At 45.5% G+C, this 15,267-nt stretch overlaps 1 protein-coding gene across 3 annotated transcripts; it reads right to left on the bottom strand.

Moving 5' to 3' along the window:
• Nucleotides 1-950: 950 nt before the first annotated feature.
• ARRDC4 (arrestin domain containing 4) lies at nt 951-14,088 on the bottom strand. Of its 3 annotated transcripts, none has more exons than XM_037510049.2 (8): nt 13,794-14,088; nt 9,623-9,689; nt 9,161-9,308; nt 6,944-7,046; nt 5,473-5,729; nt 4,792-4,954; nt 4,087-4,241; nt 951-3,704 (listed from the first exon to the last, which is right to left on the bottom strand). In XM_037510049.2, the coding sequence occupies exons 1-8, from the start codon at nt 14,086-14,088 to the stop codon at nt 3,648-3,650; spliced, it is 1,245 nt and encodes a 414-aa protein (XP_037365946.1). In that variant the 3' UTR covers nt 951-3,647. The 3 variants fall into 3 exon arrangements, with proteins under 3 accessions (XP_037365946.1, XP_054550730.1, XP_037365947.1); XM_054694755.1 differs by lacking the exon at nt 13,794-14,088 and adding an exon at nt 10,237-13,434; XM_037510050.2 differs by lacking the exon at nt 13,794-14,088 and adding an exon at nt 10,276-13,433.
• Nucleotides 14,089-15,267: the final 1,179 nt, after the last annotated feature.

Here is a 15,267-nt window from a genome sequence, read left to right as displayed (position 1 = left end):
CAATTTAGTGAGACTGGTGTCCTTTCAGGAGGCTGTAGACACTAAATGAAGACTCTTGATTTAGCACTTGCAGGTCTGCAAGTCTTCAGCCTTGTCATTTTAAGCAATTACTGTTTTCTTTAACTTTTAGCTCTCTCCGAGAATGTAGGCCAAACCTTCAGGTTATACCTCCGGGTTTTTAGTATCCTCATTTGTAATGTGAGGGCTTTGTCCTAAATTCTTTGAGTGTGCTTCCTAGTTCTAGATTTTAGAATTCACAACTTTCTTAAACTTCAGCAGCTTTAATTGCAGTATTATAAAATTTTGTCTCAACATTTATTGTATGAGACATTCTCAATTTCTGTTGATTGCAAATATGGATGCAGCAACGACCTATTTAATTTACTAAGCAACATTACACATTATAAATACTTGGAGACCTTTTTACCACTTAGCTAAGTTTTATAATTTTCTAGGATTGAGGATTTGGACAATTTTCCTTAGATGAGCTACTATTATGTATTCCTGTACAAAAGTATGGCTTTATTCCATCTGAGTATCTCCCTAGAAAGGGGAGATTTACTTAGGGTATTTTCCAGGAATGGGGCCAATAACCCCCCCACCCCCAAGTCTGCTGAATGAATCATGGGGAGTTTCTGGCCAAACATTAAAAAAATAGGAATCTTTAGAAAATGACTGTTATCATTTGAGGGTGAATGAAGGTGACACTCTCCAATGACCAGTATGGCTTAAGCGTCTCTACTCATCTCAACTACTTTTCTAAGATGCTAAAATTGTGACTCTGGGGAAAGTGAATCCACTATAAAATCAGCCTCAGCATTCCCCAAGGCTACGCCAGCCCTGGTGATAGATGAAAGGATCTTAACTTAGATTTTTGTCTTGTAGTATTGATTTCCCTTAGGCCTATGGCAATTTAAGTCATAGTCAAGCCAAAAAAAAAAAAAAAAAAATCCAGAGCAAACAAAACAACTCACAGCATCCATGTAATCATTTTTATTAACAAAAGGAACCCATGGGGTCCAAACAAGAGTATAAAATACAATCTTTTTTTTTTTTTTTTTCCTGTGGGTTAAACTGTTACAATTTTAAATAAAAATAAAAAACCTTTTATAGTTAACTTATTAAAAACATAACCCCTGCCTATTGAGTTTTTAATGTGCAAAACAAAGAAAGGAAAAGGAAAGTCTCGCCTGTGGTAGGATTTTGTGTGCCAGAAGATGCACGTTTTCAATTTCAAAATTTTTGCATCAAAAAGAAAATTCTAAGGCCACAGTTTCTTCGCAAACTAAACCAAGGGAATAAACAAGCAAGTAACAGCAGCTACATTTTTATCTTCATTCTCAGGTGTTCTCTGCTCCAATGTAGAATTTCCTGCATTTATAAAATAATTTGATGACGAAGATATGCAGTTTCACCCCCCTGCTTAACGTCAGATATACCGACATCAATTCAGTAAGGCACAGCACACCTTAGCTATTCTCTCAAGTGCTCCCAAATCAGCTTTGCTTCAAGTTTGTGGGGGCACATCATGACCTCTCCAGCAAAACCATTGGTGAAAATGGTGAAAACCATTCCTAGTGGAGGACTCCATGAAGCAGCTGCTCTTCCACCAGGAGGCCTGTCATTTGTCTTTCTCCTCCTCCATATTGCTTTGTTTTGCTTCTTTCACTTTGTTTTGGTATCAGAAAGATGGACAGGTGGTTTAAACTCTAACTCAGAAGTCAAGAAACAGTTGAAGATGATCTTTTTTGAAGCAAAACCAAATCTGTTTAGACAGCACTTAATGCACATACCTGTTTAAGACACACACACACACACACACACAAATAAAGCAAAACAAAAAGCCACAAAAAAACCAAAGCAGGGCGTAAAGCTTTGTGACAGTTTCAGTAGCTTAATTATTGGTGTATGGTTTTGCAATGTGATTTTAAACAGTGGCTTATAAGGAAGGAAAGACTTGTGATTTTACAATTCACATTATTTTACACTGAAGGAGATGCTTATGGCGCTCACATGATTATGGAGGAGAGAGGTATGTCCGGAAGGCTGAAAACCATGCATTTACCTTTTATCTGTAGAAAAATCCCTGATCAGATGGCCAGCGAATTTTCAAATCAAAAATCTAACCTTAGAAGAACTAACTTTTCAACTCCCAGCTGAATAGACTGATTGAAAGAAAAACGCATCATTCTGATGACTAAGGTACAGTATTCTGCAAGGGAAGCACCAGGGTTTCTGGATCAAACCCTTACAACAAGGAGAAAACTACTCAGCTGCTCCAAAATCCCTGGTGGGAATCCCAACCTCCCACTGAGTGTCCAGAAACGCTCTCAGCTCACAAAACCAATAGATTAGAGAGAAAACAAGGGGAGGTGTGACCGTGAAGAGGAGACGGGACAGCAAAAACACTGCTCAGACTTTTAGCAGCAACAATCCTGTTGGTCTGAATATCCTGAGGTTAAATGATAATAAAATATTGCACCGAGACAATAAACACAATCACAGTTAAAGTAGAATTACTGAAGGGGTGGACTAACACAGTGACCGCCATTAGACTTTAGTCCCTTGACAGAAACTGGGTTAATTATAAAAATGGCATTTCTACTCTCTTTTGATTTTGCATTTGCTTTGAAATACCCTTTGGTATACATATAGTAAGTTCTATCTAATGCTAACGTTATGGATTGCTCCCTTGCTCCAGCTGCAGACTTAGTGATACGTGAGATGAGACCACAAATTAGCAGAAACTCCAGTGAGAACTGAGCAGACCAACAGTCTGAACATGGATCAGATAACCCCACTTGAGGCAGGAGTCCCCTGTGCCGTTACCAAGGCGTCCTGTGGATGCAACCCTCCCCCCCAGTTCTTTTTCTAATGTGCTTCTAGGTAGGTCAGACACGAGGCAAACCAAGCATGCATCATGTTAAAGCACTTAAAAGGATAAAAGATAAAGTCTTCAACAAAAAGGTATTTTCATATTGAAAGTCATCTTTTCCCCTTGAACTATCAAGCCTCTCAAGGAACTCTTCATAATACTGTACAGCCAGTTCACAAACTAAACTACCATGGAAAGGGTGAAAACTGTATTTCTTCATTAAGACTTAATGAGACCATGATCTCAAGAAAGCATCTGTCCTACGGAATATGGTAAGAAACCATGGAGACCCCGAGAGCCGAGGGTCTTGTGATCTTTACAACAGGCCACCTCCTATTCATGCAGAACCCGCCACTACATTCTCCATCGAGTCTCATCCTGCAGAGTCCATGCTGCCTCAGCACTTAGGACACTCCAGTTCCATCTTGAGAAACCTTTTTAAAGATACTCACATAGTGTTTTCCAGCCCCCCCCCCGAGTCCTTTCCCTTGGAAAGGAAGGGGCAGGCACCCCTCACTTACTCCATCACCACCAGGACTTCCAGCACAATCTGACCTTCCACATCTTCATCCCCTTAAAGGGACACACGACCATGACATGACATGGACTTGCAGCACGATCCCGTCTGCCCTCTGGAAAGTTCACATAGTCCTTCATTTCTAACACCTTCAGTTTTGATGTTCGTTTATATTGAGTTCTCCTTCCCCCAGACAAGGCAAGGAGACAGGACCTACAATCACATCTGATGCACACAGTGATTTCTGAAATATGTTCAGAGAATGAAGGAAACAGGCTGGGCCTCTTCTATGTCACTAGGATGTGGATCGACCTGTAGAGAGAAGCAAAGCAAGGTGATCCTGGGCCTTGTTTAGGTGATCTTGGAGTCTAAGTGTGGGGCAGTTTTGGGCCACACCGCTCCCAACCTATTATTAGTTAAGTCCAGTGACCACTGAGCTCTCACAGTCCCTGGCTACATGAAACACCCTCCAGGTGACCCTAGCACCACGCATGTGCCCAAAGCGCATGTGGTGAATACGATAAATGTGGCAAATGCATCACTGATCTTTGTTTTCACCACCATGAAAACTCCATTAGATGTATCGTCTACTGCAATCATTAGCAACCAGCAACAGTCACTTACAAAGGATTATTTACAAATGACACGGAAAAGGCACAACTTCTCTAGTAAAACACCCGCCAGCTTTGCTCACCTCTGAATAGAGCGGCGGGGGCTGAAACCTGAACTCCTGGATGCAGGCGAACACCGGACAGCAGGCTTCCTCCTCACAGTCCACTGGCAGCGGAAATGGAGGGACGTGCCGGGCGAACTCCTCCTCCGACACCACGTCGGCGTAATTTGGGGGAGCTGAGGCAGAGACAGAGTCGGGGCTGAGATTGATGCAGACAGTAATTACAGGACATTCATTTCTGCTGAATTCTCCCAGGACCAGACATTTAGCGAAATCAGAAAACGATGGCATTTCCCCACTTCTTAGTCAAGTTTCTGCGTCCATTACAACAAAAAATTATTGAATAGATTCTGCTTTTATTAACTACTATTGGCACTGATTATATTCTTCCCTCTTGAGACATGTGTCTTATGGCCTATATAAAACAAGTACTATTGAGATGTGGTTATAAGAAAATACCTCATGCTCTAGACTGAGCGATTCTGACTATAACTGCAATCGGGAGATGCAGACGTGATCCCCAGTCTGCCACTGGAAGCTTTGTCCTTACAGAGAAGCTCAAGCCTCAGACCCCTTTCCAAGAAGGATGCGTTTGTATCTTTGGTAACCAGAAGAGCTAAGGACAGCTGAAGAGGCTAGTCGCTGCAGCACTTGTATCCTACACATCCCATTCCTAGGAATATCAGTACGACAACCTCATTCTGAAAGGGCCTCCGATCACTTTACCTTCAGGCTGTTCTGGCAGAGTCAGAGTCAACCAGCTCATGTCCATGAGGAACTGGCTGGCAATGCTGGAGTTTCTGCTGCCAAAACCATTGTATGGAATTGTGCCAATCACTAAGGGCAGCTCAAGCATCAACTTTTTAGCACCAGGAATGTGAATGTACACCTAATCCACAGAGGGAGAAACAGAGAGAAGTCAATCCTCATAGCAGACAGCCTGACATTTATTTTTCACAGTGACAAAAGCGTCTGCCAATACAATCATAAATTGTCCTGACCAAATAACATGAAGAATCAAGCAAATGAAGAGCGAAACAATACAGCGACTATTTTGTGATGGGGCACTGTGGCCTTACACACTTCGCTGTAAGTGGGCACAGCTTACACAGTGACTATAAATCACTAAATATCTTCTATACAGTATACTTTAATATAACAAGTCTGTACACTTTACTATAACAAGTGCCCCTGGATACATCTTAATTCATGTGTGTTATTTAATTAAACTCCGAGGGAGATAGTTTCTGACTAAAAACAAAAGCCCATCCTCAGACACTCTGCAATTTGTTGTAATGCCGACATGAAACGCCACTTCTTGGGGATTACTGTGCATAGGCACAATGACAGGGCACCAGCTATTGCTCCTTTCCCCATATTTTTCCTTTGAAGAAGAGCTCCGCTTACAGCTAAGGAATAATCGACCCTGATGATGCAGCAATCCAGGATGGATGGGGTGACAGGAGGGATCTTCAGGGTCTTCCCATTCCACGTGTCGGTGCTCCCGGAGGCGATATGGCTTCCCCGCACATTGGCCACCATGTGCCGGACGGTCTTTGTCCTCCCACTAGCCAGGTATGTCTGGGTTTGGAAAATAGCAGCTTTGGGAACAATCAGCCGAGACGAACAGTTCTCTATTTCCGCGTAGATTGGAATAGCTTCTCCTAAAAGGCAAACAAACCCACCTTCAGAGACCTGGCTGAAGTTCTCCCCACAGAGGCACGGAGCCCTACCAGTGAAAGTTTAAAATTGCTAATGTAACCCGTTAACAAATTGAGAAGCCCTGCTGGGAAACTGAAATCTGAGTCAGAGAAATGAAAATTCATTGCAGGATAGGCTAGACACTGTTTTCTGATGGCTCACTTTTCTAATAGTGACAGTCTGCTATCAACTGTAAGGACAGGGAAAAAAATCAGTATCTATGAAAATTAAGGCACACAAATAAATGTGTCCGTACTATGCTAAGTGCAAAAGGTGACTAACAAACCCACTAGTACTGAGCAGTTTAAAACCTGCCCAAATGGAGATAATGTTAAGACACAAATACAACAACATATGCAGCAGGGAAGTTTCACATCTGTGTGCAACGTGCTCATGCACACCATTCCAACACGCCAGGACCCAGGAGTGGGGGCCGCATCCACTGTATGGAATTGGACCCTCCACCCACCACTGTTCAAATGTCAACCTGACTGTGAAGATGGCCCATGCTCTAAGTCCCAGTCAGATGTGTCTGCATCCCCAGCATGGGATCAGACTGCCCAATGTTACTGTCATGTTACAGTAGCGCTCTCTCTCTCTTTTTTAAAGATTTATTTATTTATGCATACGAGAACCGGGGTATAGGCCAGAGGTGCAGGGGGTGAGAGGATTCACCAGAGACAGAGTGGGGAGCAGAAAAGGCAGATCTACTGAAATACACTTATGAAGGGAGCAGCAGGTGAGACAGGAGAGGTCTGCTGCGCCATGTGGGTCACCTCCCTGGCCGGGGATCCAACTCACACTGCAGAGGCTGCGGACAGCTTCACAGTGCTGTGCTTAACTCCTTGTGCCACCAGGGAGGCCCAGGAGCTCTCTTCTAATCAACACTGCATTGACATTCTTTTTGAACACTGAAATAAAATGCTGGCATTCCCCCCCACTCTTCTAGTTTAGTTTTGCTGCTAGGTCTGGAGAATCTAGCTATACTGGAATCTACCGCTCCATTAAACAATATTTAAATATCAACTATTTACATTAATATAAAAGTTTATTATTCATGTTTGAAAACAGCACTGTCTATAAATTACAATGCGTGCTATTAAAAATCACTTAAAATTAGCTAGCAAAATGAATGAATGAATGAATTTCCATTCGGATGTTCCAACATTTTGCTTACCATTACAGTACCCTTTTCGTTCGATTTTGGCACTCAGCGAGACAGGCCCAGAAGTGAAACACCAGCAGCCGACCATTTTCTCTTGGGTTTTCAATACAGGGGTCTTGAAAATTTCAAATCATAAAACAATTTTAATTAAGCCATTTTAGAAAATTCACTGAACTTAAAACTATGCTCTTTTTTACTAAACATTGTTAAGACATGCCTAACAAAAAACAAATCCGCTTTCCTCATCCTTATGAGACATATCAGAAAAAATATCAAAACACAAAGCATTATAAAACTTATGCGCTTTTCAGAAAAACTAAGGTTTCAGATTCAAAATAGGATGGCATGGCGCCATCCTATTTTACCCTACAGTCTTCACATTTCTGAGGATGACACATCATGCCTTCCAAGAGCCACCAAAAACTGCAGTGGCACGTACTAACTCTTATTTAACACTTGATGTGTGACCAGTTCAAAAGAGAAATGGCATGAAGATCAATAACCAGAATGTGGTATTTGCTTTGGTATATAAAATGTGGAGTAAGCACACACTTTTTCTTTACTTCAAAATGCACTATGGGCAGAATTTTAAGTGTGTGTAATTACCTATGGTCTTAAGAGTTTTGTAAAATGGCAGCATAATTAACACGCCCAGCTTAGTAATGGATCCGAAAGATTAGCACAGCATGAGCAAACTAAAAGCTCATTAAAATCCCAAGATGCAATTTTTTCTCTAACTTATAGAAAAGACAGTAAAGAATATTTCTGACCAAAAAAACCCTTTAAATAGGGCCTCCCTGGTGGCGCAAGGGGTTAAGACACAACCTATGATGCTATCAGTAGCCATTACAGCATGAGTTCGATCCCCAGCCAGGGAGCTACCCACACGGTGCAGCAGACCTCTCCTGACTCACCAGCTGCTCCCCTCGGCAGTATATTTCAGTTGATCTGCCTGTTCTGTTCCCCACTTTGGTGAATTCTCTCACACCCCACACCTCTGGCCTGTACCCCAGTTCTTGTATAAATAAATAAATCTTTAAAAAAAAAAACCTTTAAATCATTTGCACAATGATCATAGTTTAGAAATAGTTAACCTCCCAATTCTATGTAGGTTTTCCCCCCCCCTCAAAAACCCCCCAAAAACTAGACATTTATCATCATCAATTTTCAAAATCAGTTTTAAGTGGGTGCTGAGGAGGAGCTATGTGTGAGGTCAGCCAGGTACGAGGCAGGATATGGTTGTGGCCACAAGGAACCAGGAGACCGGGGCATCTTTGTTACACTTTCACAGTCTAAAGATGAACGTGAGAGTTCATTCTATTTCAATTTTGTGTGAAAATAGAGTTTGACAACTTTAAACTCCCGGTTCTCTTTTCTCCCCCTTATCTTTAAAAACATTGGCTCGAAAAGGAAATCTCCAATACTACAAATACATCTTTGTAACATCAGCATCATGATGGAAAGTTTAAATTATCCCAGTATTTTCTAGGAAGTAAAAAAATCATTCATTCATATTGAAATGAAGAACCATTAGGTCCTAGTAGCTATCATGAAAGTACAAGGTATAATTTTATATTATTTTGATAATATGGGTTTAGATAAAAGAATCTAGCTCATTAGCGCCCATCTTGCCTATTCTGTTGTTACTTATAGCCTAATCTTTCTTATCAGGCTACAGTATTTCTGGTGATTATTAGAAGTTCAATGCTTTAATGTGGCCAAATCTGTCATAAGGAAATAAGTGAAAGGGGCCCCGCAGCAGCTGCACACACTTACTTAATGTGAGAAAATGACATGCAAAATGGAAGCCGCCAGTACAATGGCCTGTGCTTCAATAGCAGGCTGTGCCTGATTGATGCTCTTCCGTAATTACTGTTCCTCAACCTGCTATTATTGAGGACTTGAGAATACCACAGTTCTGTGAATGTGGCCGTGCTGGTAAAAGTAACTACTCTCTGTGTGCGCGTTATTATTATTAAGCCTCATTAATGCATTTCAAGCCTGTATAACTTTTTGGCAAAAGCAGCCTTAAACAACAGGGACATAATCAATAGTGTTAACACACACAATTAGTAATTTGTTCAACCTAGAATCACATATTTATAGCAAATGCCTATGGGTTATGGGACTATTCAGAAATTGACAGGACGGACGACCACAGAACTGGCCACGTGTGGACACCACCTCAGGAAGGGAGAGGGAAGAGGAAGGGCAGGTGGAAGAACTTACTAGTAACGCTGGGGTGTTGACATCGATGTGGCTAATCACCTGCAGCTCTCGCCTGACGCTCTGGTCAGGAGCCTTGGGCCGTTCCAAAACCGCCCTCACACAGTACTGAATACTTCCATACTTCCCAGTGAAGGAGGTCACCAAAGGCCTGCAGCAAACCGAAGAGATTCATTGAGGTCATTTTTCAGTTAAACAAAGCTGTTGAAATGGTGGTTTTCATTAAAGAAAAAAAAAAAAATAAGAAAAATAAGAGCGTAAGGTGAGCAGGTCTATCCAGGACAGACGTGCATCTCTCTGAGGACAGCTGGCAGCGTTATGTCTGCCTGGCTGCGGCTGACACGCGGGATACTCAAAAGGTAGATGGTTCCACCAAAAAGCAACCAACCAACCAAAAAAGAAGATAAAAAATATTCACTGTTTATCAGAAATTCAAATTCAAAAAAGTTATAGTGTTTCACTTACTCGGATGGCAGTTGAAAGCTAAATGGAAACTCATGTCTTCCAGGCTGTAATAACAGGGTGCCTGCCCCTAAAGAGAGAGAACACGGCTCATTTTATTCCGGCGGCTATTAGATGATGGGTTTTTACAAGCTAAGTCAGATTTTCTTTCAAGGAGGTCCTCCTGGTTCGAATATCCAGGATACACCAAAAAGTTCGTAAAACTGAGATCTGAATCTATTTTTACCAAGTTTAATCTGTTTCAAACCAGGTATATAGCATCTATCTTCAAACAGACCAGTCACGAAAAGTAGTTACCATAATGTGCCAGAGTCCAGAGCTCCCACAAATCTATGTACATACACGTATAACATCTGTTCACCCTAACATCTGCTCTTACACTGGTGTGACCACACTAACAGCAGTATACTATGTGATGTGAGTTGCCAATGTCAAATTACACCTACAACTAATTTAGAAAAAATGCATCTACGTCATTTGAGTGCACCGCAAATCAGACTATGTATTGTTTGGACAAAGAAAAGGATGTGAAAAATTACTTGGTATTACTATGATTACTGAGTATAATACAAGAATCCAACCAATCAGACGTTATTAAGTAAGAGTCGCATATTTACACTCAAGTTCTCCTGATGAACTGGATCTTGGTGGGTTACCTTGAAATGCAGAACAGGCTCTGCCAAGCATGGCTGTGGCCCTTGCTACCTTCCCTGAGTCAACCAGCAACTGTTTCTGGCAGAAGAGTGATCCTGGATTGGGAGAAGGCCAGGACGCAGTGTGAGGATGGACCGTGAAGGGCAGTACACTGCAGGGCTCTGACGGACACACCCGCCGCCCCACTCAGATGCAAAGTCAACTGCAGTGCTGGCTTGGTGGCTCTCCAAGAGTTACAAACTTCTCCCTCATGTTCTGCTCATAATAGATTCAAGTTTTAGGTGGGATGATTCAATTAAAGAACAGAGATAGGCTGGATACGAAAATGAAAATGACATGAGATACCAATATCAAATTACATCTATAACTAATTTAGATAAAATGGATCTACTTCATTTGAGTGCACCACAAAAGTCAGACTGTATATTCTCTGGACAAGGCACACATCTTTGGCCCATCAGGTCTTTGAGATATAACTGTTTTCTTTTTTTTTTAAAAGATTTATACAAGAACTAGGGTACAGGCCAGATGTGTGGGAGGGTCAGAGGATTCACCAGAGACAGAGTGGGGAACAGAACAGGCAGACTGACTGAAATACACTGCTGAAGGAAGCAGCGGGTAAGACAGGAGAGGTCTGCCCCACCATATGGATTGTTCGGTAGCTGGCAGGGATCAAACCATTGCTGCAGAGACTTCGGACAGATTCACAGTGCTGTGCTCAACCATCTGCGCCACCAAGGAGGCCCCTAACTCTGTTTTCAATGTGTAATAGGGGCAAAAGTATTTGCCACTTAGTTCACTAATACAGAAATATCCCACAGGTGGGTGACTTGGAGGCAAAGTGAGTCAGTCACAGGGACATGAGGTCATGTTAATGACAGTGGCAGAGTGCGTCCTGGCCTGGGTGTGCCAGCGCAGCCCCAGCCCGAGACACCCAATGACGTGCACACAGTGGCTGTCATGAGAGATTCAGGCAAGCCTCATGCTGCTGAGAAAGCCAGGTTCTAGACTTTGAGAATTACAGAATGCTCAGGAAACCTAGAACTACAGTTGTGATCATTAGCTTACTATTTCCAAGTTCTTTAAAATGTCTAAAAGTGTGGATACAAAGATCAACTGTCATACAGACCCCCTGGAGGGGAGAACTGTAGATACCTGTGCACAGGCAATGATGAGCAGAGACTGATGGAGCCCATGGAAGGGGTCTGGCACCTTGAGGACCATGCCCACCATGGAGGTGAGAGCTGGCATGGACACAAGTGGGCTGGGGTTTAGGTGAAGGGAACAGCAGGAAGAAGTGGGTGATAGGTACAGGTATGTGTGGAGAACAGAGTTTCCCAGAATACTGAAAATGGGTAAGAGAGAAATGATGCTCATTCTTTATCGAAAAAACGTATTAACCTAGGAACGACGCCATTTAACAGGGGCGTTTCAACCACTTCCGAGAAAGTTGATAAATACGGGTTCTAGTATCAAATCGCCCTTCCTTCCTCCACCCAAATTTAGGTTTGCAAGCTGAACCCATCCCTGCGTCTCTCCTCCTGCTGACTACTTCTGCGCAGGCACGGAGGACTGCAGTGTCACAGGAAGTTTCACCATTCATGGTCTCCCTGCCAAATGCAAAGTCAAGACACTTGTGAGATGTGGGAGCCAGAAGACCTTCACAGAGGCACAATGGGCTCAGGAAGGATGTGGGACTTGCTCAGGGTCACGCCGCTGGTGGATAACCAAGCATGGAAACCTACGGTCTGCTTTGTCTTTCTACAACTCTCCATGAAAGATGAAGAACATCTTCATCTTGTCTGGGGATTTTTGACAATAGATTCCTGTAGTCACACTTCCTTAAATCTGAATTTCTAAAAACCTCTTCAGGTGACCAAAATTCAGATGGTCTTGGAATAAAACCAAGACCGTCCTGGGAATTGACATCTACATAGAGAGATGATTGTTTTTCCTCAATGAGATCAACTAATACTGACTATAATTTTTAAGTAAAACATGAATTTTGTCAACATTTGTTATACATTTTATAGCAAGTTAGTTTCAAACTAAGCTTCAATATTCTATTCCATCAGAATTAAAAAAAAACCAACAAAACAACAACAAAAAACCCAACAGATCTTACTTGTGTATCAAGAAACTATGTGTTAGCCTAGAGTTTACTAAAACAAGTTTTGATTGCCAATTCCAGGTCCAAATGCTATTAATCTCACATCTATTTACTCAATAGTTATGGGCCCAGAGATACAGAGAGTCCAAAGTCCTCTGCAAAAAACCAATTCACTTCTCTTTCCAAGGCCAAGTCAGCCATCTTGCAAACTTGTGCTGTCTGTCGCCACTGGGGGTGTAGGAATGGGCTGGTCCTGGAAACCCTACTTACTGATGAAAGGCCTGAGGGCAGCAAAGAACTGGCACCCAATGCCCTGCCCTTGTTAATCCCAAAGAGAGCTTTGTTTCCAAAAATGTTTTTCCTCTTTAAAACTTCTGGGGTCACTTGATTTGGGACTACATATCTTGAGGATTTTACTGTGGATGTTCTACCTCTCAAGAGCAGGGCAAGGCAAGATCGCATCTTCTATTGATTTTGTATTAAGATACAGTAAAGGTTAAACACAGATAGAAAGCATTTTGCTGGGGGTGGAGAGCATCTAGCCCCCCACCCCCTTTTCTTTCTTGGTAGATAAAAGCTGTAGCCCATGAGACACAAAGCTAAAATAGCTTCTATGAACTGATTGAAAACTGAGGCTACTGGCAGTATTTGCTGCATGCACAGAATCATTTTTGCACTTTTTAACGGAACACCATGTAGTGGGTTCCCAAGCGGCACGTCTGGAGAAGCCTACACTACAACTGGACTTGACAAGAGTGGGTAGGAAAGCTCATCTTTCCTGCACCAGGCCCAGATCCCATTGTTCCTAAAGGCCTATATGGGGGTGGCATGAGGTGGGAGGAACAGGATGCAAAGGAAACAAGAAGCAGCAAAGACTAAAGACAAAGGAAACAGGGTAGATAGAGGCAGAAGTCTCAGGAGACCCCGCTCTCCAGAAGCGGGCAATCAAATCTGAGGGTGAAGGCAAGAAATACTTTCTTTGCGCTCTGAACCACTCAGGAACTCCTTCCCTCTGCCCCAGACTGAGGTTTTGCTAAATCATTAGGGACCAAGAACGCGGGTCTATGCGCGCGCGGGCGGGCGGGCGGGAAGCAGGGGAGCCCACAAAACCCCGAGCAAGCCGCACTGCCTGGAACCTCGCAGACCCCGGTTCTCCCCTGCACTCCTCCGGCCAGAAGGGGCAGGACCTCCATCCCAGATGGGGCTTCCAGCCCGGCCCTCCCTGGTTCCCATGGCAACGGCTCCCACCGGCGCGGTCCTGGGCGGTCCAGAGATTCCAGGTGCGCGGCAAGAGCAGGTAGAGCCGCACGCCCGCGGCGCCGGGAGGTGGGGGGCCGCGCGCATCGCTACCTGCACCCCCCCCCCAGCCCACCTGCCAGGTGGGCATCCCCGGGGCCGGCCCGCGCTCACCGGCCGGCGGCTCGCGCAGACTCAGGCGCACGTTCAGGTACTCCACCTCCGCCGCGGGGGCCGGGGCCGCGGCCGCCGCGCCGGCGCCCGGGCCCCAGGCGGCCGTGGCGCGGCCCTGAGCCTCCAGGCGCAGCGCGCGCAGGGCCAGCGGCCCCGCCGCCTCCAGCAGCACGTGCCCCGCCACGGTCTCGCCGCTCGCGTAGCAGCCCTTGCGCTCGTCCTCGAACACCAGCCCCAAGCTCTTGACGCGGCCCCCGGCGCCCGCGGCCGCGGGGGACCCCGCCTCGCCGCCCATCCCGCCGCGGAGGCCGGCGCCGGCCCGCAGGCGGCCGGGCCAGGAGAGCCGCGCGGCTGTCACGGGCGCCCGCCGCGCGCGAGGGCCGTGGCGGCCGCCGGGAGCTGCCCCGAGGAAGCCGCGAGCCGCGGGGCCTGTCGCTTTAACAGACCCAGCTGGGATGCGAAAGGGGCCGGCGCGGCCCGCCCCCCGCGCGCGCCCATAGGCCGACTGTGAGCCCCGCGTCACGCCGATTGGTGGTGCCTGGCCACTGAGTCATTTCATTGGCGGCCCCCAACACGGGCTGGCGCAGCCCGGCTGTGCGTGATCAGTAGGTAATAACCAATTGGGAGACGCGGGCGCGCACGTGCACAGGCCGCTCATAGGCTGCGGCAAGGCACAGGCCGGGCACGCGGACCAATAGCGAGGCGGTGCGCCCATGTGGACAGAGAGTGGGAAACAGAATTGGACAGGGAGGGGGCGGAACCCGGGGACTCTGCGAATTGCGGCGTGTCAAAGTTCCTATGGTTACGACGCGGGGCGCGGCTTCAGGCTGCGAGGGGATGGCAGGATCCTGGGCTCTGAGGAGAAGGTGAAGTTGTGCCTGCAACCTGCTTGTGTTATTGTTTTTGTTTTAAAGAGTTATTTATTTATGCATGCAAGAGATGGGGTACAGGCCAGAGATGGGGGGGCGGTGAGAGGATCCACCAGAGACAGAGTGGGGAGCAGAACAGGCAGACTGACTGAAACACACTGCTGAGAGGAGCAGCGGGTGAGACAGGAGAGGTCTGCTGTGCCGTGTGGGTAGCTCCCTGGCTGGCTGGGATCGAACTCGTGCTGCAGAGGCTGTGGATTGCTTCATCGTGCGGCGCCCAACCCCTTGTGCCACCAGGGAGGCCCCGTCTTGTGGTTTTGATGACACCTGCCATACGCGAAAGGAAGTAGGTCCACTGAAAAATAGAACTCAGCAATGTTTCCTTGGGAGACTTAGGGGCTGGCCAACTGGAACAAACAAACAAAAAAACACTTGAGTGGACAACGTGCTATCCCTGAGCCCAGCCTCCAGGGGTTAAGAATTCCCAGCCCAAGAGACCAGACAGAAATGAAGACAGCTGCAGTTCGCCACCTGGTAGCATCCTGAGGAGTTCTGCCCTGGACCCAATGGCCTCTAAACCAGGAAAAGCTGAACCTCTCTTTCCT

Source organism: Talpa occidentalis, unplaced genomic scaffold (assembly GCF_014898055.3).
Source record: "Talpa occidentalis isolate TD23 unplaced genomic scaffold, MPIMG_talOcc4v2.1 talOcc4.14, whole genome shotgun sequence".
Taxonomy (NCBI): Eukaryota; Metazoa; Chordata; class Mammalia; order Eulipotyphla; family Talpidae; genus Talpa; species Talpa occidentalis.
This window is presented reverse-complemented; position numbering and strand designations above follow the sequence as displayed.